The 26590-nt window shown below is 54.7% G+C and overlaps 1 protein-coding gene across 2 annotated transcripts in view; it reads right to left on the bottom strand.

The window, feature by feature from the left end:
- Nucleotides 1-26590, bottom strand: part of SYNPO (synaptopodin) — a 35723-nt gene that overhangs the window by 5747 nt on the left and 3386 nt on the right. Inside the window, exons 1-2 of one of the 2 annotated variants that reach the window (XR_004318825.1) lie at nucleotides 23862-24023; nucleotides 4417-4507 (exon numbers count right to left, since the gene is read on the bottom strand). Coding sequence is in view for 1 of the 2 variants with exons in the window: in XM_032477117.1 (XP_032333008.1) it covers nucleotides 2112-4507 (2396 nt within the window). In the remaining variant the exon portion in view is untranslated. Of the gene's footprint in view, nucleotides 1-2111; nucleotides 4508-23861; nucleotides 24024-26590 lie in introns of those variants that run through there. The other variant, XM_032477117.1, reaches the window with a different exon arrangement.

The raw sequence follows: 26590 nt of genomic DNA, 5'->3' as shown, positions 1-26590 counted from the left end.
GGGCCCTGACCACCAGCCAGCGAACGCAGAAGAAAGAAAGAAGCAAGACAGATTTGAGGCAGAGTGTATTGAGAACAGGAGAGAAAACAAAGTTGAGGGAAGAGCTTGGCTAGCCTGGCCGCAGGAGCTGCAGGATGAAGGGTGGGCTCTTCCATTGCTGGCCCTCAGGGGTCGAAGGGAGCAGGGGTCCGGAACAGGGGCTTCACTCTGTCCTGGGAGGGGCCTGGCATGAAGGAGCTGAGCTCACTCATGACTCCCCCACGCATGCCCCCATGTTCTGGGCAGAATGAACTCACTGGGAAGGCACCCCTGTTCCCATGGAGACGAGCTGAGAGCTCACGAAAACTGCAGGCTCAGCCCAGCATGGGCACCGCCTCCACCACCCCTCACCTCCTCGGGGAGCCCAGAAATAGGGCTGGGAAAGGGAAAGTGGGTGGTGCTCGGCCCCCGGTCTTGGGAAGCTTCCATCTGAATTCTGCCTCTTGCGTCTATATTCTCTCATCCCCCCACAAAGCCTGGTTTTGGTGGAGGGGGCTGCAGCACATCAAAGGTTCAGAGGTGGTGAGGATCTCAGACTACCTGACTCAAAACCCTCACAGCGTGAATAGGGAAACTGAGACACAAGGATACACATGGAGACCATGTTTTAGAATCTAGATCTCATAAGTCCCAGCCTTTCCCTCAAAACTATAAGGTCTCCTAGGTCCCGTCCCTAGCTGCTGTGCTCCCGCCCCGCCCTTGCTGTGCTCCCGTTGTCTCCAGGCAGTCCTGAGCCTGAGCCATCCCAACCTAAACTTCTGATCCCAGGCCTCCTGCAGCAGCTTATTCCAGCCACACCCTCCCCAGGATACCCTTGCAGACATCTTCTCCCCATCTGTCCTACAGCAACTAGGACCGTTCCTTCCCCTCTCTTCCCAGGGGGGCTGTCTTACCACTTACAAGGCCTTTCTCCCAAAGCACCAGCCTATCCTCTCCATTCTCACAGATTCTCACAGCTAGGAGGGCCCCCATTGAGAAAATAGGCCCAGAAAGGGAAAGTGACTTGGCCAAAGTCACACAGCAAGTGGGAGGCTGAGATGGGACCAGAGTCTGCCTCTCCCGCCTCTCCCCCTGTGGCCTCTACTACTGCATGGAGATGGCTGCTTTCAGTCGTGCAGATCTTGGCTGAGGTTAAGCCAAAACAGCCAATGGATACATCACTAGCGGCTCTCTTCTAGCTGTACATCCACCACTGCACATCCTTTTACAGGGCTCTCTCTCAGGGATCCCCTGGGGCCTCCCACACCCCAGAACAGTGAGGGCAAGCCAGGTGGAATCAGGACTGAGGTCTGGGATAAACTGCATTAGCTGTCTAGAAAGCGGAGCCAGATGTTTGGAGAGGGCACAGAGGCAGCTGAGCAGAGGGGCAGGAAGAAAAGCATCAGACAGCAGTGGTGGGCTAAGTCCTCATCCAGCAGAACCCAGGAGAGAAGAAAATATGAAGGCCAAGGCAAAGGTCTCTGAAGCAGCAGAAAAGAAACAGTGTCCAGAAGGCAGAGGTGGAAGAGATAGACTTGTGGAGGTGAGAATCCAGCAACAGGCAGAAAGATGCCAGAGCTGGGGCCACAATGAGGGCAGGCCCACCGGGGCGGCTGAGGAGGCAGGCCCTTGGCTGGCTGGTTCCACAGGCACGGGCAGGCTCTGTTTGTTCCAGAAGCCCCTGTTAGTTCCCTTGTAGGCCTTTACCCAGCAAGACGCTGGCATCCCTACTGCTCACAAAGGCCAAGGGAAGTCCCCCAGCCTCGTTAGGGCCTTCCAAGGGAGCTTTCTCTCAGTGACCCTCCTCCCCACCCAGCAGCAGGCTTCAGATCCTTCAGACATGGAGTCCAGCCACCTTGTGGTAGGGAAGGGGCAGCTGCAGCTCAGAGAGGAGAGGTGGCCTGCCCAAGATCACAAAGCTAGCCGCTGGCAGCATCAGCCCTTGAGCCCTGAGTCCACATACTCCTGACTCTCAGCCCTGTGCCACCTCCTGCCATATCAGCTCTCCATCCAGCCCACTGACAGGGGGGCCCTGACAGGCAGCGGGATCCCCGTGGGGTCCGTTACTTGAAGCAGAAGGAAGGCTTCCACACCTGAGCCTCGATCCCGGCATTACGGGTGGAGAAGGAGGGCCTGGGGGCCTGCTTGGCTCGGGGAGACCAGGCCCTGGAGGGAGACACGGGGGAGATATCACTGCTGTAGGTAGGGCTCACTGTAGTGGGCTGGAGGCCGTCCTGGCCAGGGGAGGTGTAGAGGCCCGGTGAGTTGCGGGAGGGCCGAGGCAGGGCAGGAGACGGTGGGAAGGCCGCCTTGGGCAGGCTGGGTGCCAGGTCCAGGGAGCTCGGCTTGGCAGGTGAGGCGGCTCTGGGCGAGGCAGCTCTAGGCGAGGCCTTGGCAGGTTCCTTGATGGGTGAGAGGACGAACAGCGAGGGCCGCAGCTGGTAGGGTGGCTGCTTGGTGGGCTCTGGGCGCAGGACCCCGTTCTCAGGCAGGTAGCCATGGTAGAAGGAGGCAGGCGGGGTCCGAGCTGGGCTTCGGGATGCCACTCGGAAGCCACCAGGCGCATTCGTGGAGTACTTCCAGGATGAAGGCAGGGACATAGTGGGTGAAGGGCAGCGAGCCAGTTCCGTGTGGCCCGAAGACTCGATGACGTACTTCTCCATCCGGGACTGGCGGCGGGCGTAGAGCTCAGCCCCCTTCCCGGAGGCCTCGGAGAGGTTCTGGTTGGGTTTGGGCTTCGGCTTGGCCTGGATGCGCGGCGACTTGAGGCACGAGGCCCACTCGGGGAGAGTCTCCTCGGCACCCGCGGGGCTGGCCCTGTCCCGGGCTGTGGGTTCCTGCTGGAAGTTGGAGGCTTCGGCCCCCAGCGCGAAGGGCTCCTCCTCCACGCCCGCCTCCCCCTGGTCTCTCTGCCTCCTCTTCTCATCAGCTGTCTGGACCAGATCCAGCAGGTCTGGATTCGGGGTCACCTTGGGCTTCTCCACAAAGGTGAACATGGATTTCCGGCTGCCCCTGCGGGCCATTGACTCCTCCAAAATGCCTGTCTTGCTGGCAGGAACCGCCTGGCCCTTTAGATGAGAAGGCTTGGGGTCAGAGCAGGGGTACAGGGCAGAGTAAGAGGGGGGAGACCTAACCCGGGAAGCCAGGGGGGCCGTGGACAAGGTCTCAGCATAGGTAGGGGGCGGGGTGAAGGCTCCCAAGGGGCGTCTCTCCAAGGCGGGGCTTCGCTGTGCCATGGGCCTCCTCTCCAGCATGGGGCTGTGGGACATTACATGTCTCTGTGGCTGAGGACTCCGGTCTGCCATGCTGGGGTGCTGGGGAGCCAGGGCCTTCTCCCCAAGATGTCGTCTCTCTATCATGGGGCTCCGCTCCATCTGGCTGGTGCTCCCTGAAGCCTGGATCCCAAAGGGCCTGGCTGTCCTGTTGACCACGGATGGGGGCTTGGCCAGCGTGAGGTGGACCTCGCTGTACAGCTTGGTGGGCATGGTTGTGGCTGCCTGCCCGGACATCCCTTGTTCTGCTGACACCACTGGGGCGCCGAGCTGGACATCGATGAGCAGGGAGCTGGACATGAAATCTGGGGCTGGGGGCCCGGAGCTGGAGATGGGAGTAACTTCTCTGGAGAAGGCGCTGGTGGTGGTAGGTGGAGCTGATACCTTATCAATTACGAGGGTGCTGGATCTCACCTCTGCAGCTGGCTCCTGGGGCTGCCCACCAGCACACAGGGTGCTGGGTTTGAAATCTGGCACTGTGCCATTAGGCGGGAGTTGTGCTTCTGAAGAATTCTGTTGGACACTAGAAAGTGGCAGGCTCTGCGGGGTGACAGTTGCCGGTAAGTTCTGATTGATATCTGTGGCTGGCAGGTTGTGGTTGCTGTTAGAAGCTGGAGTGATGAGCGTGGTGCTGGATGAGGGGAGGTTTTGGTTGACATCTGTGGCTGGGCTGTGGACCTCCGGGGGCGGGGTTGGCGGGGTTGGTGGGGTTGGTGGGGTTGGTGGGGTCTCCTGGGCTTCTCGGTTCTGGGACAGGTGGAGCCCATTGGCTGTCAGCAGGGCAGCGTTCTCCTTTAAATAAACCACCAGTGGTACCTCTTCCTCCTCACTGGCCATCTTCTCCAGGTGCCGCAGCAAGCTGGCCTCCTCTGAGCAGCCTTCCATGCCGTGACCAGGGACCCTTATATCAGAGCTCTGGCAGTTGGGGTTTCTCGGAGGGCCTGGCTTAGGGACCGAGGTGGCACTCAGGCTGAGCCCTGGGGCATGGCCTGTGGGGCTGGCAGGGGTCACTCGGAGGGACTCCTGGCTGGGCTTCTGTCCCCTCTGGCCGTGGCTCTCCAAGGTGAACTCATTCACCCTCTGCCGGCGCCTGTTGAAGAGCTGGACTCCGCGGGAGTTGGAGCTGGGAGGGGTGGTCAGCTGGGCTGCGATCTGCTGGCTCCTCGCCTTGGCCTCTTTTAGATCCTTCTCGGTGAGGCTGGTGCTCCGGCCCAATGCTGCAGGAGGGACAGAGGCCCAGTTAGCAATGGAACTGCAGAGCCACAGGGTACACAGGCAGACAGACAGACAGTCACCCATGCTCCTCCTACAGATGGCCTTTTCCCCTGGAATTTGATCTTTACTCACTATTTCCTAGAATCCCCTCTCCTCATAAACATCCCTGACCCAGTCGTCATGGCCCAACTCAAATGCCACAGCCTGTGTAATACTTCCCCTGATTACCTTTTCAATATTAACCAATCCCTTCCTTGTTTGGATTCCTCCCGAAAGGTTATTGACATGGCCTTTTACCATACCCAGCAGGAACACCTCACCCTAGCAGTCAAGGCCCCACTACATCCCAGACTTATCTCCCACCACCCTTCTCCTCTCTCACTGGACTCTGCCCAGCTGGCTTTCTGTTTCTTGAAAATGCCAAGTTGCTTCTGCCCCAGGCCTTTGCACTGGAATGATCTCTTCCCAAGTGGCTTCCATGTTGGTTCCTTCTTACCACTCAGGACTCACTTGAATAACGCCTCTCCAGAGGGACCTTGCTCTATAATCAACTCTACCCTCACCTAACCCATCTCTTTGTTTTATTTTCTTCACAGCATTCAACACAATTCAGAATTATCTCCTTTACACATTTCCGTGTTTATTATGTCTCCCCAACCTAGAACATAAGCTCTAAGGGGGCAATGACTTTGCTTGACTTGTTCATTACTCTAACCCTGGCCCCTAGAATAGTGCCAGGCAAAATGTGGGCAATCAGGAAGCATAACTGAATGTATGAGTGGACCCCCAGGACAGTTTCTATGTGCATATCTTAGGGCCTTTTACACCTTCAAACTCATAGTGTAGTCATTTGTTAATACTAACACTAACACTTCCTCTTTTTAGAATAGGTAATACATTCACATGGTCTAAATATTTTTTTAAATTTTAAAATAGCAAAAGGTATACAGTGAAAAATGTCCCTCCATCTCTGAGTGCCCTGTACCACAAGTCACATAACAACCCTTATTAGTTTCTTCTAAGTTCCTGCAGAATTTCTTCCCGTTTTCATTTAAACAATCTTTTCAAATTCTCATATTTTAGTATTATAAAATAATAATAAAAATTTAAAATATTATAAAAGTCCTAAGTTGGGCTAATTTTAGCAGTGACTTTACTAGAACATTGCATTACTTCATTTTAGCCTCACAAGAACACTAGGACACAAGCATTACTCGCCCATTTTACAGAAGCAGAAAATGAGGTCCAGAGACTTGTAAGAAACTCACCCAAGTTCACACAGCAAAAGGTGGCAAGGCTGGAGTCATAACAAGTTCTCACTGGGTCCACAGCCCGTGCTCAAGCTGCCTGCTTGTCCCAAAGATCCCTTTGGGACATACAGGGATAGAGTCGGTGGGAGTTGGGGTTCAGTCTGGGGCTGGAGTCTGAGGCCTGAGGTCAGGGGTTAGGTCCCTATTAATCTGTACGTTCACTACATGCAACCATTTTTCATTACATCCCCAGTTCCCAGCTGGTACACAGTCAGTGTTCAATCTGTGCTTATTGAATAAGGAATAAAGAAATGAATGCGGGAACAAATGGTCCGATGGACAGATGGATGGGACAGCCCGTGGCCAGGGATGGCAGCTCAGTCAGTGGCTTTGTCACCCCACCCTCACTGTGGGCAGCTAATTAGTTCTTGAGGAATCTGACCCTGCCTTCCCTCCTACCTTGCCCTCATTAGCACTGGCCATGACATCCTGAGTGGGTCTCCAGGGACAGTTTTTCTAGGCCTCCTGCCAGTGAGGCTCAGAATTCATGGACTCTCGGAGCTGGAAGAGCCCTTACAGAGGAGGCCTTTCACTACCACCTCCATTTTACAGATGAAGGGCCTGAGGTCCAGAGAGTGGCGCAGGGTGGAGCTCACACTTGGGTCAGCAGAGAGCCCACACAGAAGCAGCTTCACTGGGAACAGGCCCAGCAGCCACAGGCCTCTGGCCTCTACCTCCGACTTCCCTCCTACCATCACAATGTGACCCCCCCCCCCCGCCAACACCTGCACCCACCTGTCCAGAACAGGGACAGCACACAGCCTGCCCCACGCACCCCTGACACCTGCTTTCTCCTGGTAGGACTCCCCTCCTACCTGGATCACCCCATCTATAAAAGACGAAGGCTCTGGGGGTTGGGCCAGGCTGCTACCCTGGAGGGAGTTTAGGTAGGGGGAAGCCAGCCACATAGGAGGGCCCTGAGAGGTGGCTTGGCTCATGCTCGGCCCATGTCCTCTGCTCTGCTTAGAAACCAGGCCTCCCGGCCCAAATCCAGGCTCTGCTATTTGCTAGCTGCATGACCTTGGCAGGTTACTGCACCTCTTGGAGCCAGTTTCCTTAACTGAGAAGAAGGTGATAAAAGCATTGACGTTGGGGTTGGGAGGCTACGCTGAGGTCACGAATGCCAAAGAGATTACTGTCGTCTGGCCCAAGTAGACGGGCAGAGGGCGCATGCTACCTTGGGATAAGCTGACAGTTGGTGACCCCACTCAGCTCCTGGGAGGGGTTAGAGCTGCTTCTAGCAAAGGAGATTTACTCCACAGATCTCAGTCCTGAGAGGGGATGTGACTCCCTTCAGGTCACACAGCAGGGGATTCCAGAGTTACTGGAAGCTGGGATTATTGCCCCAAGTCACAGAACCAGAATCTCAGGGGTGGCTGTCATCGGGTCCAGTTCCCTACACGATTCCTGCACCCCTACAGCCATGCCCCTGAGGTACTAGCCTCTGTTTACACACTCAACTGACAGGGAGCTCGCTACCCGGAAGAGGTGTCTTCCACTAATGAACATTCCTCAGCTATAAAGTCACTCCTCACGTTCATTTCACCTCTTGACACGGCTCTGCCCCCCGTGCTCCCCAGGTAAAGAGCTTTCTCTCTCCAATCTGACAGCCCTGCAGAGACTCAGCCACAAGTCACAGCCCCATGGAGCGTGGTCAGGACACACATCCCGAGACCTGCCACTGCTTCTTACGACGCAGCTGCAGCCATCGTAGCTCACACCGATCAGGCTCTTACTGTATACCCAGACGCGCACTTCACACATACTATCTTGTTTAATTCCCACAACAATTCTATGAAGCACAAATTATTAGTCACTTTTTAGTGGTGAGAAAACCAAGGCTCAGAAACAGCGTGAGCTGTCCAAGGTCACAGAGCCGGAGAGCAGTGGGGCAGCTCCCCCTGGCTCTTCATGACTCCAGAGAGCACCAAGCTGTCTGGCTAGCAGGTTCCCACAGTGCCAGGCTCCTAGAAAGGGCTTCAGTGTTGATGTATTCCAGAGCTCCCAAAGTCCTTGCTCTTTTCTGTTTTTCTCCTTACTTCTCTGCTTCAGTCCCCTCCCCAGGCTGGTTATAAGGACGTGGGGATAGAAAATGCTCAAATGTCAGAGCATGAAGGGCCCTCAGGGAGAAGCTGGTCTGGGAGGCTTTGGAGAGGGGAAGGATCTCAGAGGAGACCGTGGGCCAGGACCTGGGGTTTAGGGACAAGAGGAAAGCAGCAGAACGGGCCAGGTCAGGAGAGAGCCGTGCCTCTGACGGAGCTCCCGCGCCCCCCATCCCAGCCCGCAGTGACTCCACAGAAAAGGAATTCGGCAGGAGGCTTGGACCAGACCCAGCCAGCAATCCAGAAAATTTTTGCCACCCTGCACAAACAAAGCTGAGAGAAGGGGGGCTGATCCAACTATGGGCACCCTAGAGTTCCCCAGTGCAGGGCACCAAGGGAGGCAGCTCCATCCAAAATTCCCCTGTCTAGGGAACTGCCACCCCAGTGATGCCCTAGCCACCAGGGTCCAAGATTGTGGTCCCTAGCGTCAGAAACGCAAGAGATGGCCAAGGGCCACAGGGAAGAGGTCCTTTGCTGACCTGCCCCCCCCCCCAGGTCTGCCTGGTTGCAGCCTGTTCCCGGACAAGTCATAACCCTTCTCTAAGCTTCTACAGGGCCAAGTTGGGGTGCCGGCCCTTGAAAGACCCACTCTGGACAATGGATGAGGAACTCTGAAGACAGGCCTTCAGGAGAGAAAGGGGTGAGGGCAGGCACAGGGAAGAGCTGGTCTGACAGGGCTGAATCCCTGAATTGGGAAGGGGGACAAGAGGCCCTGAGTTCAGCCTTTGGAATGAAGATGGCAAGGACTGCTGGAACTATGGAGCCCTCACTGTGGCCCGGGACCCCGTATAAAGTGCTGTGCATGTGCTTTGTACCCATCTTCTTGTTCAGTCCTCCCAACAACCCCGAGAGAGAAGTATGATTGTTTTCCCAGTTAACAGATGAAACCAGAGCTCAGAGAGACCTGCCCGGGGTCATACAACCTGTAAATAGCAGAGCTGGGATTCAAAACTCAAAGTCCAGTTGCTGAATCTCATTTCCTAACTCCCCTGCCCTCCAGACCCTGACTCTAGAAGGAGGTGCACCAGTAGATGCTCTGGGGCACCCTGATGGGGGTCTGCAGAGTCCTCTGTTTCTGCAGCTCGCGATCAGCACCCCCAGCAGTGCCCTCTCCTCTGCACACTTCTCTCCCTTCTGCCTCTCGGGAGAAGAGCTGATAAATGCATTCTTTCTAAGGCAGAAATGACCCCTAGGACTAAAACACCAGTGGAGTGGAAAGAGCACAGTACTGGAGTCAGGAGACCCAAGTTCAAGTCAGGCTCTGATGGGGATAAGCCCTTTCTCCCACCCCTATCATTTCTGTAGGCAATCAGTTCTGCCGGCCACAGGCCTTTTGGACTGAGGATCCAAAGGAGGTGGGGCAGGGGAATGGAGGCCAGAGCAGAAGGTCAGGTCAGGGAGAGAATTCAAGGAAATGCTTCTTCACACGGCTGCCGTCAGTGGGAGTGCCCAGGCCCCGGGTAGGGTGGAGAGGGACGGGGAGCCAGAGGTAGGAATAGAGACTGGCTGGAAACAGCCCATTGTGGCTGCCTGGGAGTCTTGGCAACGGGACAGGTAAACAGGCTGGGTAAACTGCCCCCCTGGTGGGGTCAGGAAGGAACCAATGGCTGGCCGCTGCACAAGCTCAGCCTCAGCTGGGGCAGGAAGATGAACTGGGCCTGAGTAATGGCCTGGCTACCTTGCCAGCCCCTGCCCCACATCCTCCCTGTTGAAAGGAGGAAATGACACAGCCTCCATTCCCAAGGGAGTTCTCCATCCATGCCAAAGTCCTGGTGAGTGCAACCTGATGGAGCCCCGGCAGACTGCCAAGCCTCGTCTCAGGAGGAGAATAATTCATACTAAGGTGGGAAGGACTGCCAGACACAAAAGATGCATAGGAATGGAAGCGGGGAGCCCTGCCACTAACCAACTGGCAGAAGTCATCACGTGCCTCTCCCTTGATGTCCAGAGGGGAACTGAGACCAAAGAGGGATGCCGAATGCCCCAAGTCACACACCCTAAACCGCAAAGGCACCTTTGGGTGCTCACCTTACTCACTCCGGCTGGGTCCTCCCTGCAGCCCAGCTTCCCCCGGATGCTGAGCCGGCCTCGGTTCCCAAAGCCTCCGGGGAAGGCAGCCAGTCGACTAGCTGACAAAGAGGAAAATCCCACATCGACGGCAGCGTGGAGGAGCTGGATGTGACTTCTCTCCTCCACAGATGACTCAGCCCAGCTCTTTATCAGGAAAAATGATTTTGCAACAGCCTTTTAAATGGCCTCTCCGCCACAAAGTCTCTCCCCCGCCAATCTACCCGCCCCACGCTGCCAGATTCATCCCCCAGCCCCCACCCTGGCTCCACCGGTGTCATGCCTCTTTCCTGCCTCTCCAGGACGCGGAGGATCAAGCGGCAACTCCTCATCCTGGCATTCAGGGCCCCTGACGTCAGGGCCTGCCTGAAGGCTTGCTCACCTGCTCTCTGTACCCTCAGCAGCCAGAGGGAGTCCAACGGCTCATGTTCCCACACCTGCCCTGTGAGTTCTGGCCTTCGCTGTGGGGTTTGCACACACCCCTCCACCTGGAACCCTTCTGTTTCCTATCCTTTCTACATGCTCAACCCCCTCAGCCTTCCCACCTAACTTGAATGGCACCACCCCCTCCAGAAAGCCTCCCTGTTTTATCTGCACCCTTAATAACCTCACCACGTTGCATATTATTCATTTTAGTAAGAGGTTCCCTCCAGGGCGTGCTCACCACATGCCAGGCCCTGGTTTCATTTACAGCAGCCACAAGGCCAGCAGTCCCCTCATCTCCATGTTAGAGAAGAAATGGGCTCAGAGGGGTAAAGTGACTTGCTCAAGGTGGCAAAGCTAATCAGAGCAGAATTGGGATTCGAGCCCAGGGTGGCCCAGCACCCAGCCCAAGGCCCATCATGTGGGCCATGCTGCCTCCTCCCAACATCTTGCCCTGCAGCAATAAGTGTCTGGGTCTTATATCCCCCCCAGAGATTGCAAGCACCTTGGGGGCAGGAGCCTCAAATGCGTCATTCCTGTGTCCTGCCTTATGCCCTACACCTTCCCCGGGGCTTGCAGAACAATGATGAAGTCCATGAGGATGATAACAGCCAACATAAGAGGAGTGACAGATGCTGCCAAGATAAGGGTTTAGCATGTATTTTCTCATCGAATCCTCACCGAAGCTCATCAAGGGAGGCCCCCTTACCTGTGTTTTACAGATGAAGAAAATGAGACCCAGAGCATTAGCAAACTCACCCTGGCTCTCACAGCTAGCAAGGGACAGGCAGAGCAGAGCTGGAACTGGGAGTCTTACTGATCCCAAGCCTGGGTCCCTCCTTCTGAAGAGCTCAGCCCACAAAGCACACTCACTTTCCCCACCCACTGCTTTGGCCCAGCCCAAATGCCACTTCCTCCAGGAAGCTCTCATTAGTCCATCCAGACTCCTAGATGACTGCTCCTCCCCTGCTCAACCTGGCCCAGGGGCCTTGGAACAAGAGAGGGGCTTGTAGGAAACAATGGGTTGAGAAAGCTCAGGAACCAAGGCCCAAGGGGAAGGAGGCTGAGACTGGTCCAACTCCTAGTATCTTCTTGCTGGTAGGAGGTCGGGATCAGGCAGGGCAGGATGGGTGGGTTGGGGGGAACCTAAGACAAGGGCCCCCAGGTCGGCATGGGCCATGGGTAGCAGCTATCCTTGCAGACCACTACTCACTGCTGGCTGACGAGGACCCTGCTGTGGGGTCCTCCTCTGCCAAGGGCCAGGAGCCACCACCTCCCTCCTACCTACTATACTGGACTAAACATTAATCTACAATTAGATTTTTAGGGACTTGGAAATGGTGACCCACAGAGAGGCAGGCTCCACCCCAGGTGCACAGCAAACTGGAAAGGGCTGGTTCACAGAGATCCAAGCTCAGGCCCAGCCTCCCACCGCCCAGTACATCCCTGGTAAGCCAGGCCTGCCCTCCCCTCAGGCCCCCAGTGCTCTCCTGCTGCATCAGTCTCCATCATCCCAGCCCTGAGAGCCTTGAAAGAACAGAAATGATGCCAAACCCTACCCTTCCAGAGAAAACATTTAATCCAGGAGACAAAAAGGTGGTGCACCAGGGCAGGAGAGAGAGAATTCTGCCTAATCTGTGCCTCTGCCAGGGGCAGGGCTGGGCCCAGTCTGTCTTTGGGTCCTCAGCCCCCAGCCCATGGCCTAACACACTTTGGGCCCTCTACAGTGATACAGCCCTTCCTTTTGGCCCTGTGGCAGCCTGGGGCCAGGGCTGGTCCCATCCTCTCTCAATGCCCTGGACTCAGCAGAGGCTATCACCTGGGACAGGTTCACTAAGCGTTGACTAAATAAATGACTGAAAGTTGAGCACTCCCACAATCCAAATCCACCTTCACGTTTTACTCCACCATTCATCCCCTGAGATGAAATCTAGATTTCTCTAGATCCGAGACTCATCTAGATTCTAGATCAGAGATCTAGAGGTTGGTTCCTAGAGGAAATACGGGAGAGGAAGGAGGGAGGGAGCAACAAGCCTGTGGGTGAAGAAGATGAAATCTCAAATGGCAGCGTTAGATCTAAGAGGCAGAATATTCCACTGAGTGCCAGGAAAAATATAGAGTCTAAGAGCACTGAATCAGGATGAAACAATCTGGGAAGGCTTCCTGGAGGAGATGGCATGTGCCCTAGGTCTTGAAAGATGGACATGTGTAAATTCCAAGCCACAGGACAGCCCAGAGGGGCCTGGAAGGTTGAAAGCTATCCTCACCCTCTTTCCTTACCCCGAACTCCACTCACAGCCCCATCAAGACAGCTGGAGAGAAAGACTGAGGAACACGCCCACCCTGTGGGTTTGCCCAGAGGCTGTAGGTGAATGGGCTGGTCCAGATAGAGTTCCATAGGATCTGTGTACATGGCAAGGCTCGTGCCCAGAGCCCCGAAGCACCGAGGTATCGGCACCGTGGGCCTCCGGGTGGATTACATAACCGCCCCGCCGCCGGGGCCACAGATTCAGCCGGGACCCTCCTCCGCCGCCGCCTCCGCAGCCATCTGTCTCTGCCGCTTCCCTCTCACAGACGAGGCCGCCGCAATGCAGAAAGCGAAGGCCAGCGCCCTGTGGTAAATTCCCCGCATTCCTTCCTCACAGAAAAATAAATAAGCCGGGAGAAAAAAATGCCGGAGGAATGATAATGACGGCCCCAGCACGCTGCAGTCCGCGCGCGCCGAGCGCGGTCGGCAGCGGAGGGAGCAGAGCGCTCGCAGAGCCCGGCCCCTACGGGTCCCGGCCGGGAAGGCGGCGCCGCTGCTTCTCCCTGGGGGGCGTCCTGGCCACCGGCTCTGGGACAGATGAGCCCTCTCTCTCGGCCCCTCGGGCTCCCCCAGGCCTGCCAGCTCTCTCCCGCTCTCAGGCTCGCTCACGTCTGCGGAAGAAGGTGCTGGGAATCCCTGCGTCGTGGCCGGTGACCACCGTGGGCAAACTTGTCAGCGGCCGGCGCCCTTCACTTTCATTATTTAGGTTGCTGTTTACTGAGCACTTCTTAAGTTCCAGGCATTATTATCATTATTTTCTTATGTTTTATTTTATCTTTGCAAGCTGTGAACTGGAAGTACTGTTAGATCCATTTTACAGGTGAGGAAACTGAGGCTCAGAAAGGTTTTTGTGATTTACCAAGGTAATTTGCCCAGCTCTCCGCTCCTGCCTCTCACTCCCATATTCATTCAGCCTGCCTGCCCTCCCCTAGGCAGCCCTCCTTTACCAAATCGAACCATAGGTGCAGTGTTTTTCCTTCCCACATGCAGCTCTTCGAGCTACCTTTAGTAAGTCACTTCTCTGAGTCTCAACGTCCTTATCAGTAAACCAGGGATGATTATACCTGCTTTGCAGAGTCACTGCTGAACAAATGAGATGCAGAAATGATTTTTATAGGATAAAGCTCTGTGCACACCTGAGGGGGATTTAACTCCAGCCTTTTGCACAAACCTACCTCTGCATAACTCTACCAACTTAGGGCTCTGTCTGTCTCCCTCCCTTCTCCAGCCCTCTGTGGGTCTGGTCTCGCTCTTCTGTTCACAGTCAGACACGGCTCAACTTTCCCCTCCCCCTTCCACCCCCTCACCTGCCAGCATCCTCTCAGCATCATGTCAACCTCTAGCTAATGGGCTGTAGCAGAGAGAACCAGGTTTGAATCCCAGCTCTGCCTCTTGTTAAATGTTAGCACCCAGGCCCCCTTGGAGCAGCCCCCAGGTCCAAGACTTCTGGGAGGGAAGGTGCAGCTGAGGCTGGCTCCCACCACTCAGTACACAGTCCTGCAGCCAGAAGGGCACTGTGGCCCTGGGCCTGCAGGAGGCTGCTGACCCCTGCCGTCCCCCTGACCCCGTGCCATTCACCAATTACCAGGCATATCTGGCTCCCCTCCTGCAGGAGGAGTCTCCTGCCAAAAGAGAAGCTGAACCATCCAGCCCCACCCTCCCCTTGTCCCTGAAACTGCAAAAGAAAAGCAGACTGGAGGTCAGGAAATTTTGTTCCACTGTCTGTTTTGTCACAGTTTGGGTGAGACATTGGACTAGTTCCGGACCCTCTTTGGGTTTCAGTTTGTTCCGTGTGTTTCAGCGAAGGAATTGGACTGGACCAGTGGTTCCTAGAATGTAGCACCCCCACACCTCTGGAGTCAGCAAAAGGATTTAAGTGGTACCCTGATACTTAACATCTTAATGGTTATATAAATTTCACATGGGTATTGGGAAAGGAGTATAATAAGCATACCAAACCTGTGAAGGTATATTACTGCTTAGGAAGAGGTAAAAGTGGATATTTCAGTAACAAAAGTTAGACAGTTTAAAGAAAACGAGTAAGCACAGGTGGTGCACAAACTCATTCATTCAACTGATATTTACTGTACACCAACTAAGGGCCAGGCACTGTTCATAGCCATGAAGAGAAACAGACAAACCCCTGCTTGCATTCTAGTAGGGGAGCAAGATAATAAATTTATAAGTAACTGTACAAGTAGGTCAGATGGCAAATGCTATAGAGAAAAATAAAACAGGGGTGGGAGATACACGGACTACATAGGGTGGGTAGCAGTGTGCAAAGGTAAATAAGGTAATCAAAGTAGGCATCACTGAGAAGTCACATCTGAGTGAAGAAGGTGAGGGAGTGAGGCATCAGCATGTCTAGGGAAAGAGAGACCAGTCAGAGAGAACAGCTAGTGCAAAGGTCCTGAGGCAGGCTTGCACCTGGCTGGTTTGAGGATAGTGCATATAATGTGGAGGTGGCACCTGAATGAGGAAAACAGGTTCTCTAGTGACCTTTCTACTTCTGCCCTTTTGGATCTCAGGGATCCTCTTGCATTGCAAACATTTGTGTGCACATGCATGCACACTCTGCACCATACACACTCTATATAGCTTCTTCATGCTGGTGGGAACCTAGCTGGCAGCAGCACATCCTCCTCTGCACACATGCCTGCGCACAAAGGTGCTGCTAGCACACACACCCACAGAGGGGGCAGGACCTACACACCAATGTGTGCACACAGAGCACCTGCCAGTGTGCATGTGGAGATACACAGACACTCAGGTGGCAGACTGGCACAGATGCACATGCGGCAGGTCCACACCTTGTGGGCAGGCACACATATCTCCCTCCTGCCGGCCTGCTCTGTCTCCAAGTAACAGAGTCACCAGACCACCTCTACCTAGATGGCACATGTCCCTGGCAAATGGGAAGTGCACTGATGGTGTGGTTTCAAGTGCACTTCTCCACATCTCTGCACCTTAGTCCCGGTTTTTCTTTTCCAGGGCTACATTAAAATCAGCCACTTGATGCTCAAATGTCCCAAGGGATCATGTTGCTGTAGAGAATGTCCCTTTTTCTACCCCTCCTGCAGTTAAATGGACAAGCCATGTAAAATGCCTAGCACAGCACTGTAAATGTTACCAGCCACAACCAGCATCGTTGGTCCCCATCCCTGGCTTCCTCCCTTTAGGGTGCTCGGGGGAAGGGGGAGGGGAACAGCTGAAGAGTAGGAGGAAAGAGCCAGACTGGGAGCTGGAGACCCGCGTTTTAATCTCAACCTGATCTTCAACTCACTGTGAGGCCTCGGGCAAGTCTTGTCCCCTCTGGCCCAGATCAGAAACCTGTGGGTGCTGCAGAATTTCTCAGAGAGTAGGTCCAAACTGCAGATTCCTGGGCTCTACCCCAGACCCCGGACCACAGAATATACACATTAACCATCTCATCGAGGGGTTCTGAAGCATAGCCAGATTGGGGACCCACTGGGTTTTAGAGCTCATGATTTTATAAATGTGTTTATAGGTAAATTAACAGGAAAATGCTTGGAACATTGTCTGGCAAATAGACCCCATGTTAACAAAAAATACACTTAAGAAAATATATATAAGTAATTTTTACAATCCTTTGAATGTGCACATACTTTAATAGTTTTCCTAACACCTTCATGTCCGTCAGACAAAGAACTACAGCAGGGATAGTGACACGATTTTACAGACAAGAAAATTGAGGCAGAGAAAACCGAGGGTCCTGGCCAGGATCTCACAGAGCACAGGTCCTTGGCTCCCCTCCAGAGACCTTGGCTCAGCTTCCTGAGATGTGCTACCTCGGGGCCTTATCACCTCGTAACATTTGGTTTTGATTTCCAACCCACAGTGGACATTGTGTACACAACGTATACAGTCTTCCATTCCAGCTTTGCAAAAACCCTGGACATACATGACTTCTCCAGGGACTCGGGGTTCACTGAGAATGGGACAACCTCAACCAGTTAATTTCCTTCCAGACATAACAACCCTCTCACTGGGTTGTGCAGGGGGTTCTCAAAGCCCTAACGCTACCTGCTACCATTTGATCTGGAATGGTCTTTCTGTTCTAGCCAAACTGAGTTCAAATCTCAGCTGAGCAGATTACTTACTACCCTGGATATGCCAAGCTTTGTATATGCTAAGCCTCAGTTTTCTCCTCTGTGAAGGGTTGTCCAAATGTCTACCCTGCAGCAGCATGATTGTGAAGATTAGGTCTTATGTACGAAGTACCCAGCATCAGGCCTGGCACAAACGCTCTAGCAGTGATGGAGCACCATTAAGTCGCAGGCTAAAGTGTGACCTCCTGGAAGGCAGGAGTCCTGTCTCGGTCATCAGGGCACCCACACCTACCCCATGTCGTATGCTCGGTTAGTATGCGCTGAATGGATAGGAATGAAATGATATCACCAAAGCACCTCCTTCCTGGTCCTAGCTCACCATTGTATTTCATGACCCATTTCCCAGAGTCGGGGCTGGAGGCTCAGAGCAGGGATGCTCAGGGCTAGAGGGACGGTTACAGGTCCTGGGACGTAGCCTCTTGTCTGCCGCGGTGGTGATGAAGGCCGCCCAGGAGGGCCAAGTTCTGGGACCTGAATGCAATCCTGTTGACTCAGAGGCATAAATAATGCACCAGCATGCTTTCTCCTTGTCGCTCTGTCACGCTAAGAATAGCACCGGCCACCCTTCCAGGGATTTCTCGGGGAAGAGAGCAGGACACCAAGATGGGGACAAGCAGAGAAAGATGTCACTAGACTGTGGACTGTCCAGCGCCCTCCCTTCAAGCCCACCTTTCCGAATCCGTAAGAGACTGAGGACCCTGGAGGTCAGAGCCGAAAGGGCTCTTAGAGGCACCTGGCCAGGAGAGGCCTGAGAAGATGGGGTATCACCCACCCTCTCCCACCAGGACTGTTCATCTTTTTCTTCTCTCTTCTGACACCCATCCCAGTAATGCCCGTGCCCCAACCCAGCCCCCACACTCCTCCTGTTCCTTGTTCATATGACGAATAAATATAGAGTGGGTGGTTCCCCTCTTATGTGTCTCATCTGTAAAACTTTGGAGAGAGAGAAGATTCTATAGCTTTTAATTTAAAAAAATTTTTAAGTTTAAAAATGACTTAGAGCAGTGCTTCTTATACTTCAGTGTACGTAGTAATTGCACAGGGATGTTAAATTGCAGATTCTGGTTCAGGAGGTCTGGGGTGGGGTCTCAGAGTCTGCATTTCTAAGAAGCTTCTGGGTGAGGCTGATTTTGCATCCCTGGGCCTCAGACAGGAGCCACACACTTCTCACCTCAGGGCCTTTGCACTGGCTGCTACTTTTGCCTAGAACTCTCTCCTGCTGAAACCCCTCAGTTATTCCTTTCTGGCCATTCTTCTCATCCTTCAGGTCTGTTTACAGGTCCCGGGGAGGGTTCGCCTGCCCTGGGAGGTCACATTCCTCTGCCACAGCACCCTCTCCCTCGCCTCCAAACTCTCATCCGATTAATAATTCCATCATTATTTGCTTTAGCGTCAGTCCGCCCTGCTGCGTGATACACAGCCCCCACAAGGCAGGAGCTTTAGCTGTCATTTCTCCACTGTGTCCCTGCCCCCATGCCTAGGCCAGAGTTGGGCTCAGTATACTTTTGCAGACAGATTGAGGGAATAAATGAGTAAAAACACTGCTGTTGCAAAGCATTCCACCTCCATGGTTCCCAGTGACCTTGCTCACCCTGGAGAAGTTGTACAGGGCTGAGATTTGCAGGATTAACTGGGTGTAGACCTCTGCTCTGCTCCACTCCAGCTGAGTGGCTTTCACAGGTCACATCACCTCTCTGAGTGGGGCCTACAGCACTGTTTGTCAGTCTGAATGAGACATGGAAGCTGGGAAAGGCTCTGAAAGCTGAAAAGAGCTTTAACTGGTAGCACTACTCATCTATGCTTGGGGCCCAGAGAGGGAAAGGGCCTCATTCAGGGCCACAAGGCTGGTGAATGGGGATGCCAGACTCTCAGTAAGCCCACTCAGCTCAGCGAGGGCATCATCTGCCTGGAGGCTGTGCAGGGGTGGAGGAGGAGAGGAGAGGTGGCTGGGAGCATCCAGCCTCAGGCCCAGAGCCAGGGTTGGGGTGGGTGGGGCCCCCAGCGGGAGCCCTGAGTGGGGCTTGGCAGCTGGGCATGGGGGAGCCAACTGGCACGAGCTGGGTGGTGGCAGGCTTGTTCCCCATGCGCGTGACAGTCTATTTTTTAATCACCCTTTCCATCCTCCAACTCCCTGTGCCCTCCCAAAGGGCCCATATCAGAAATCATGTCCTGGCTGAGAGCTTAGAGATCGGTGGGAGGGTCCCCAAGTCTCATGAGTTCATGAGGCCCACAAGTTTGAAGCAGCCCTGCAGGCAGGACAGGAGACCCCCAGAGGAAGGGCACCTCCAGTCTGAGTGAACTTGGGCCTGTTCCTAGACTCTCTGACCTCAGTTTCCCTGCTCTGTACAGTGATGGGAGTCATGCCAGGCTCCATGGGAGTTCATTACAGCTCAGGCTTTTGGGATCCACTCAAGCTTCACAACACTAATGACGCCCACTCGTCAGGCCCTGGCCCAGAGCCTTCTGTGCCCAGAGTATTCCCAGGGCACACTTGATCCTCCCTGACCTACTCCCAGGGGAGGAGGAGAGAGGAAGATAAGTGGCTGAGCTGGCTCAAGGGTCAACCTCAGAACCCCAGGCCCAGCAAGGCTCCTCCTCCCAGCACCTGAGGGACAGAGATGATGAGGATCAAAGGGGAATGAGGTGTGTTCCTAAGCAGGTGTCCTGGCCCCTCTGAGCCTCTGGTACTCATCTAAAGCAGGAGAGAATGTGTTGTGCAGGTTAAGCACACAGGCTTTCGGGCCAGACTGCCTAGGTTTGAACTTGGCCAGTTACCAGCTGTGTGACCTTGGGAAGCTCACTTAACCTCTCTGTGCCTCAGTTGCCCATCTGTAAAATGCTGATGATAACAGTACTTACTTCATAGAGTTGTTGACATGTAAAGAACTTAAAACACCCTGGCCATATGTAAGTAATGATAAACGTGAATTATTTTTCAAGAACTTTGGCTTTTATCTATTGAATACTCTTAGTCTCCAAGAGATTTTATTCTAGAGGATCACACGTGGGAGTCCCAGGTCAGCCCACTCTCCTGTCTGTGAAGCTTAACCAGCCCACCCCTTCCTGACCCACCCTGGTGACACCCCCTCCTGCCGGCCCTGTGGTTTTGGTGTCTGTCAAGCTCTTTCACACCCACAATTCCCTCGTATCCTTCCTAGGCCATTTCGTCGTGGCTCTGAACCGAAGCCTGAGCCCCAGAGGAAGCAACTGATTTGTCCAAGACCACCAGCCAGTTAGCTAAGACTGGACGTTTAAGTATCCGTTCCTGAAGCTCGGGCCAGGCCCTTCTCCACTGTGCTGTGCCTGTCCTCCCACCATCAAAACCTATTCCTGGCCAACCCTCAAAAAGCAACGCATGCTGAGATATGAGTCTTGAGCCAAAGTCCATCTCCTCCATGGCCTGCTATTTTAACAGAGATCAAAACATGATAATACTAATTAATAAGCAATAGTTATTCTTTATCATCTCATTTAATTTTCAGAATGACAGTACAGGAAGCGGTCTATTATTTTTTGTTTTATAGATGAGGAAATTGAAGCTGAGAGAGATTATATAACATGCTCAAGGGCTCCCAGCAAGCCGGGAAGAAAACTCAGGGTTCCCACCACGGAATCTGCCCATTAGACACACAGGAAGCACGTAGCACAGGAGAAGACTGAATTTTGTTTCACCGGCAGCAACCCTGGGAGGCTGGGCAGGGTAGGGTAGGGTCAAAACAGCACTACACTCTGCTGCCTCCCCGAGTGGAAAAGATGAAGCTAGAATGGTGGAATTTCAGGCAGGGGCCAGTTGGTAAAGATTTCATCCCGGAGAGAGAGGGCTTTGGTGAGCCTCTGGAATTACAGAGCTTGGAGGCTGTCCCCACATTGACTCCTCCTCTGGCCACACTGGGTAGCAATTGATCCATAGTGTCCAGGGACAGTTCACAAAGGACTCTGAGCTCACACACACACAGGCCTAACTCAGCAGAGCCCAGCCACCCCTGAGACCAGATCACATGGCCTGGGTCCCTTTGGGTCTAAAGCCTGAAGCCCCAAGGGATGAAAGCATTTTCATAACCTCCAGCTGATGCTCATGCCACTCCCTGCTCTCAGCTTCTAGTTTAGATCATTTACCATCCTCTGAAATACCCTTCCTCCCAACCAAATCCCTCCCATTCTTCTAGACCCAAGTTCTGGACATGCCAACTCCACAAAGCCAGCCGTGACCACACTTCAAATAACACTCAGGTCTCTGATCCATTGTCTCCTCCAGAGAAAGGCCTTCCCTAACCACCAGCACAAAGTAGCCCCTCTAAGTGCTCTCCATCTTGGCAGCACAGCTTTCCAGTTGTTTTTCATGCTACTTTTGTCTATTTGAAACTAACTTGCTGATTTCTTTGCTTCCCTTTTTCAGGTCTGTCTCTCCAATTAAGATGTAATCTTGAGAACAGGGACCAATCTATCCTGTTCACTACTGTAACCCAAGTGCCTAAGGACCCACCCACCCCATTGCTAGACAGGGACACTGAGGTCCACAGAAGGCAAGGGATACACTCAAGCAAGTGACAGAGGTCGGCCTAGCACCTGCAGCTCTGCACTGCAGCCCAGGGCACTTGGCCTGTCCCCATCCCCACTCCAGCTGACCCTTCACTGGCCTGTCTGACCCCTGCCTCCACACAACAGTGGGGCCAGAGCCTGCAAGTCCTTGACAACAGTGCCCCTCCATTTCCCCAGGGCTTTCAGTGCCCCAATCTGGGCAGCCCAGCCTGCTTTCCCCTCAGTCCCTCCCTTCCTGGCATCAGCAGCTCTGATGAGCTCATGTCTGGAAGCCTGGGAGCTGCCCTGAAGGAAAAGGTGCCTCCCAGGCCCAGCCCCTAGGCTGAGAGGTGGGTTCAGCCTTGTGGGATGGCAGCCCCGGCAGGTGGAGAGAGTGTTCTGACCCCTGCCGGGCCCAGCCCCTGGGGCTACACAGTGGGCTCAGGGAGACATGTGTCATCCAGGGAGGTGGGGCACGACTAGGGACGGAGAAGAGACCGAGAGAAGGCTCTTCCCGTGCCTGTCCCGTCTCTCCAGATGCTCCTCTGCCACACTGCCCCCTCCTACTTGTCAAAGAGCTGCTCTGTTCCAAGGAAAGGGGGCTCTGCTCCTCACAGAAGCACCCTGAGCAAATGTCTTCCCCTCCCAGGCTCAGTCCCCACAACTCAGAAATGGGCAACTTAGATAAAATGCTGACTGAAGAGGCTAGGGATCAGTTGGAAACCAGGCACCTGAATGCCACGGAGGGGGGGTTTTGTTTTGCTGTTTTTCCTTCTTTCTTTCAACTTAGGGGAAAGGTAATAACCAACAAGGAAGGGAAAGAGTTAAAGGCCTTATTTTAACCATGTAGATGCTGATTCCAACCACAGCTTAATTTAGGTGCTAGTCTAAGAGGTGGGGAGGAGCTGGCCCATGGCCGGCCAAGTGGTGAATAGGAGCCAGGGTGGCACAACCGAAAACAATTTGCTTTTGGGAAGTTCTCTGAATATCAAACTAGAGTGATCCTAGTCCATTCCCCTCACTGTACAGATAGGGAACCAGAGAGGAGGAGTAACCATCCCAAAATCTCATATGGGTTGAGATATAAGACAGAGGCAAGCCCCACCCCCCACCCCCGCCCCTAGCAGAGCATTTTCAACTCTCCCTTGAGGGGTCCCATTCCACTGCCTGAGGTAATGTGGCAAGTAGCGGGAGGAGGAGGTCATCTGTTTGTGGCAATGCCCCCCCAACACAGGATGGGAGCCAAGCCTGGGACTGGTGACAGGCAGGCTGGAACCAGCAAGGCTTCCAGTCCCTTACCCCTATGCTAGGGTATGCTAGGCCCTCTGATCAGCATCCTATCTCATCCTACGCCTTGCAACACGACAGGGGTGGGGCACCCTCCAACTGTCCCTACAGCCACCACCAGTACTGCTGTCTCCAGTGCAGTTATCCCCTCACAGGACCACCCTGCCCACCCCCTCATTGGGAGCCAGAATGGGCAGGAGGCTCACCCCAAGATCACACAGCAAGTTGGTATATTCCAGTACCACCTGCCACTCAGGGTAGGATGGGGAGTGGGGCACGCGCTGCTTCCCCACTGGCTCTTGTCCCTTGTGAACAACCCAGACATAGAACACAGGAGGTCCCTGTCCCCATCCATAACTTGGGGTGGGGGTGGGGAGGAAGGGAGACCTTTTCTCCGAGTCCTCAAGGAGGTCCTGTCAGGGCGCTGGATGGAGCCGCCTGATTCCACGGTGTAGTGGTTAGAAAGGAGCCCCACCCTCCACTCCTTTCACCTCTAGGGCTTCCGTGCTCGCCTTGGCGTAGGGGGCAAATTGTGAGAATTTGATGTAGAGCCCTTAGGACCGGTCCCCCTCTCCCCTGAGGCGCTCAGGAAAGGCCTTGATTTCCCCAGGTGGGGCCCGGGCCGGTGTGCCCCGCGGTCTGCCCGTTCCGCGTCCTGCGAGCCTCGCCCGCACGGCCAGACCCGGGCGCCCCGCCCACGGGAAAGAGCGGCGGGCGCGGGCCCAGCACACGCCGTTCCCGCTGCCCCACAGGCGCCCATGTTGGTTAACCCAGGGCAGAGCCCAACCCGCCGCTTTCTGGAGTCAAGCCGCTCCCCTCTCCCCCGGAGCCGGCCGGGGCACGCAGACCTCCGGCTGCTGCCCACCCGCGGGCCCGGGGCTGCCCCGGCCGCGGCCCGCTTGCGCGCTGGGGCTCGAGGTCTGGAGCTCCCACGCAGCCCCGGGGAGTAGCTTCCCGGCTTCGAGGTGTCCTCCCGGGGCCGAGCAGCTACAGAGCTGCGGGATTCCACCAGCCCCCCGCCTCCGCCCCACCGTACAGATGGGGAAACTGAGGCCCCGAGTGTACAGCGACTTGGCCAAGGTCACCTGGCGTGCGGGGACTGGAGCCAGACGTGCCACCTCCACCTGGGCGGCTGCGGGACCAGCGCAGGTGGGAAGGGGCGAGGCTCGCTCGGCGCCGGCACCCCTGCCAGGCCGGCGCCCCTCACTCACCTCCAGCCTCAGCACGCGGTCCCCGAGCTCACCAGCGCCGCCACCTCCGCGCACCTGGCCGCGTCCGTCAGCGCGCCCCGCCCCGAGAGCCCCGCCACCCCCGCCCCGCATCGGGCGCCCCCTCCGTGCCGCCGCCACAGCCCCTTCTACCGCCTAGCGGGCTGCTCCAGGACCCGGAGCCGGGAGCGCTGGGCGGGCGAGCGGCGCTCCTGCCGCCCGCTCCCCGGGGCCCTAGCGCCGCCCCGCCCGCGCGCCCCGCCCAGGCTCCGAGGTGCGCCTCCTTCTCCCCGGGCTCGGCCTTCGTCTCCCCTCGGGTCCCGCTCTCTCTCCTTTCCTCTCCCTGGCATCTCTCTCTGCTGCCTGGTTGTCTGTCTGTCTGTTTCCTGTTCAATTTTTGTATCTCTAGGTCGGTCCCTAAATCCTTCTTTCTATTTCACTCAGTTTCTTCATGTCTACCCATCTATCTCATCTCCCTCTATTTTCTCTATCCTTCTCACTAACCCCCCTTTTAAATATGTCTTTGTGATTCTGTCCTCATAACTGACACCGCCCCCCACCTTCCCAGGCCGTTTCCTTTCAGACTCAGATGCAGTACCCTCTCAGGCCTGTCCTGTCCCCGCCTCAGCCCCAGGAACTGGAATAACTGTCCACCTTGGTAGGACTTAGGCAAATGGAGATTAAGGAGGGTTGTCACCTCCCTGGCAGTCTGGAGCCATCCCCTGACTTAACTGGGGGGCCAGCAACGACAAGGGCAGTGGCGCTGAGAGCCCCGTGGCAGGGGGTCAGTGATTTTCAGAATCACGTGGGGGTGCTGTTAAAAGTCAGGATTCCTGCAATAAGGTGCCCCCTCCCAGTGGTGGAGGAGCTGGCAGAGGGCTTGGAAACAGGGCTGATAATAAGCACCCTTAACGCTCCCAGCAATTCTGAAACAAAACCACACTGGGAAAAAATGCTGTTCTGGGTTTTCACCGAAGTTTCCCTGGGTTCCAAGTACCCAGGGTTTAACCAGGGTGGTTCCATTTTGACGTCTTTTATATCAAGGTTCTGTGTTTAGATTTCTCCTGAAGGAAGCTGGAACTGTGCTGATGTAAGCCTACCCACCCAAGGTTCTATAAACTACAGAGCTGCAAGTGGCCTGGTTCTGAGATGACTTCTGTTCCCAGTAGGTGGGCTTAGAGTGCCTGGGGTCAGGTGACAGAGGGGACAAACCCTTCCTGGCTGCTCCTGCCCCTCTGCTTGGCTTCATGGCTGCAAAGAATTCCTCTGACCCAGTGGCTGCTCTTGTGCGGGGCTACCCTAGGTGAAAGGGGCAGTGGGCATAGAAGGGGTCCTGGGGATTGGCATCAGGCAGGGTATTGCCTGCCTGTGAGTGCACGTGTTACAGCCCAGCCTGTGGGAAACCAGGAAACAAACTGTGTGGGGGAGAGAGAGAGAGAGAGAGAGGCTAGGATTACTGCGTGGGTGGGTATGAAAGTGAAAGAGATGGGGGAAAGGAAGGAGGACAAAAAGTGGTTCGGTTTGTACGTGGGTGTGTGACAGTGGGTGTGTGGAGTGGATGTGCCTGAGGGAGAGAGTGTGTGCATGCAAGAGAGACTGCAAAGTGTAAGTATGTGAGCAAAAGAAAATGGAGAAAAGAACATGCTTTTAATTTGTACCTAAGGGAGGGAATATGTGTGCTTGTATATTTTCAGGTGATTCTTCTGTATGCAAATCTGATACATGTGTCCACGTGTGAAAGTTAGGCATGCATGGCTGGGGGTGGGTCTGTGGGATGGTGTGTGCCAATGTCTATCCCGTGGTGTCTGAGAGCATGCACATGTGTGCTGGTGTGAGCATATACACGTGAGTGTTTGCAGAAGAACATGGTGTGTGTACATCACGTGTGCATACACATGAGTTTGTGTGGGGGGGTGAGCATATATATGTGGGGACATGTGTAAGGTATATGTGAACCTGTGAGCCCTGCTTCTACACCGTCACTCCCTATTGTGGACACCTTACCTCTCTGTCTGCCCTCTTTTCCACTGGCCTGAGGAGCAGTGGCCTTGTCCTTGGCCCAGTGACCACTGTCAGCTCTCATCATGGGTGCTGATTCCTCTGCCTCAACAAGATAGACATGGCCAGGGGCAGGGCTCCCCTGACAACCCAGATCTGCAACCCCATCCCCACCCCAGAGGCTCAGAGCTGTGTCCACTAGAGTTGGGAAGTTCTCTAAATCCTCTAGATACCCTGGACCCTCTAAAACAAATGGCCTGGAGAGGAGGGAAGGTGGGTCTCCCGAAGCCAAGGGCAGAGGAGGGGCTGAATCGGCAGTGGATCCCAGGTCTCCCTGAGTATCTCCAAGGAGGAGGGGATATGGCTTGGCAGAATCCCCCGTCATCTCCCAGAGCCTGAACATTTTCCCAGCCCCAGGTGGGTGGAAGAACACAGACTGCTGCCTTGTCTCCATGGAGACAAAGCAGCATGGAGGGTGGTTAAAAGCATATGCCAGACCTCCCGGAGTTCAGATCTCACAGCTCCTCCACCACCCACAGGCCTGAGACTTTGACAAGTCACTTAAACTTGCTATGCCTTAGTTTCCTCATCTGTGAACAGAGATAAGAAAAGTATGAACTTCATATGGTTGTTTAGAGGATGAAATGAAATAACCCATATAAAGCATTTAGCACAGGGCCTGGCAGTCGAACTGGGAGGTGGAAACCCTGGGTTCCAACTCTAGCTTTGCTACC

The sequence above is a fragment of the Camelus ferus genome, chromosome 3, assembly GCF_009834535.1.
Source record: "Camelus ferus isolate YT-003-E chromosome 3, BCGSAC_Cfer_1.0, whole genome shotgun sequence".
Lineage (NCBI taxonomy): Eukaryota > Metazoa > Chordata > Mammalia > Artiodactyla > Camelidae > Camelus > Camelus ferus.
The sequence above is the reverse complement of the archived record's forward strand: the minus strand, read 5'-3'. Positions and strand labels throughout refer to the sequence as shown.